This window comes from Pyxicephalus adspersus, chromosome 1 (genome assembly GCF_032062135.1).
Source record: "Pyxicephalus adspersus chromosome 1, UCB_Pads_2.0, whole genome shotgun sequence".
In the NCBI taxonomy this organism is placed as follows: domain Eukaryota; kingdom Metazoa; phylum Chordata; class Amphibia; order Anura; family Pyxicephalidae; genus Pyxicephalus; species Pyxicephalus adspersus.
In genome coordinates, this window is record NC_092858.1 from 16,818,353 (window position 1) to 16,820,615 (window position 2,263).

Below are 2,263 nucleotides of genomic sequence, written 5' to 3' on the forward strand. Positions count from 1 at the left end.
CAACACAGTGGCTCAGTGGTTAGCACCCTGGCTTTTGCAGCACTGGGTCCCAGGATCAAATATCAGCCAGGACATTATCTGCATGGAGTTTGCAGGTTCTCCCCGTGTTTGTGTGGATTTCCTCCCACATTCCAAAAACATGCAGTTAGGTTAATTGGCTTCCCCCTCAAATTTGTCCTTAGCCTGTGGTAATGACATATGACTATAGTAGGGACATTAGATTGTGAGCCCCTTTGAGGGACAGCTAGTGACATGACTATGGACTTGTACAGCGCCGCGTAATATGATGGCGCTATTTAAATACTGTGTAATAATATTCTCATATATCATGCCTGCAGCCTCTTACAATCACCTTTATTATGTCTGCAATCTCTGAAAACTTTCTGTGCCATTACATTGACTAAATATTCACATGCAGCTCCATGCTGATGTCAGGGGCCACACTTGAGAACTGCTGTAAATGATTTGTGGCTTTGTATGATGCAATGACCCTGATGAGGTCATACAGTTGCTGCTATCCCATGTGCCACCTATAGATGTCAGCCAGGAGACAAACTTCTCAACTTTCCAGCTTCTTTCCCTAAACTTTTCTTAGTTTTGTTCAGTAGTAGTGTGACTTCCCCAGACAGATGGTATTGGAATATTGAACCCAGATCTGCCCATTGAATGGTGTCACCAACATCTCCTGCAACCTACAGCTTGTAGATCTTCTTTGCACAATCTTTGCAGCTTTCAAGGAATTTGGACAAAGGGAGAGCCATCCTACCTCCCTGTATCTAGGAATGTGAAGTGACCTGAATGTGACCTTGCTGGGAGTCCCTGAGTGGCACAGGAGAAGGGGGGGGATCTGTAGTCTGGATTTTCAGGAGCGATCAGCCAAGCTGCATAGTGATCAGGGAGGGAGGGGGAGAGATCTGCCGGAAATGTCTGCACACTAGTGAGTTTCCTCTGTATTTCAGATCACAGGGGACAATGCAGCTGGGTGACAGCTCCTGCGACAATTGGGTGCCTGTGTGCGCTGCGCTCAGTGCTATCTGCGCTTAGGATCCGCATCCGACAATTCCTGGCTGTGCAATACTTGGGGAAAGTTCATTCTTCTCCTCTGCTCATACAATGGGGCTACCTACTCTGGAGTTCAGTGATTCTTACTTGGATAGTCCAGACTTCAGGGAAAGGCTTAAATGTCATGAAATCGAGCTGGATCGGACCAACAAGTTTATTAAAGAATTGATCAAGGATGGGAACATGCTGGTCGGTGCGCTGAGAAGTAAGTACAAGTTCCTGCAAGTCATCCTCTGCATTGGCTTCAAGGGAAACAATCTACAAGTTTCATTGTTGTTCAGTATTTATATCATCTAACAAAATATTTACCTTCTGCAGGATGGTATTGTTGTTCTATTGGCTTTGTAAAGTCCAAGGTTTTGGCACCTTCGCCTAGGTTTAGTTTGCAATAATGACCGATCGGATTTAAGCTGCGTACATATTTGTAATAATTATCGTTGGAAACTAATGACCGTTCGTCCGATAATCGTTAACAAAAAAAGTGCAGATGAACGAGGATTGTCGCAGGAAACAAACGACCGCCCTGGCGGATCTGATTGGGCGCCGATCGTTCGCTATCTATTGTGTGTACGGTCGTTCAGTGATTGTGGATGGTTCTGCAGTACACTTTCTCCTTTACATGTCACTTCCTGCATCGTTCAAACGATTGTAACTGGTGTGTATATTATTGGTGGATTATATTTGAAGGATCGTATCGTTACAGCATGTACAGAATTGTGCACTATACGACCGTTCAAAATAATCGTGCATAATTGTTAGTCGTTCGTTTTGTAACAACAATTATTGCACATGTGTACCTAGCTTTAGTTCAGACATGCAGTGCTCCAACCGCGCTCCCAGTCGGTTGGAATCCACTTTGTGCATGAGCGTTCTAACCGCGTTCCCAGCTGGTTATGAACCACTTTGTGCATGCAGTTGTACTTTGCACAATTGTTCTGGGCGCACATTTGCTTTTTCTCTGGGGGAAGACGCACATTGCAAACACAACACCTTCTAGTGACACTCCTCCTGTATCACTGTCTGTATCTGTCTGTCATTTGCAACCCCTATTTAACGTACAGCGCTACGTAATATGTTGGCGCTATATAAATCATGTTCAAAAATAATAACACCTTTACTATGCATTGACCAGTGGTGGGGTTTGCCAATTCTGGGCATATAGCAGAAGTTTGCTATCCATGGCAAAGCTGAAAATCTGAAA

At 44.5% G+C, this 2,263-nt stretch overlaps 1 protein-coding gene across 1 annotated transcript in view; it reads left to right on the forward strand.

Annotated features, from left to right (window-relative positions):
• The first annotated feature begins 622 nt into the window (after positions 1-622).
• Positions 623-2,263, forward strand: part of LOC140324768 (rho GTPase-activating protein 42-like) — a 97,857-nt gene continuing 96,216 nt past the window's right edge. The window contains exon 1 of the mRNA XM_072402876.1: positions 623-1,267. Within this exon, the coding sequence (XP_072258977.1) occupies positions 1,114-1,267 (154 nt within the window). The 5' untranslated portion in view covers positions 623-1,113. The remainder of the gene's footprint in view (positions 1,268-2,263) is intronic.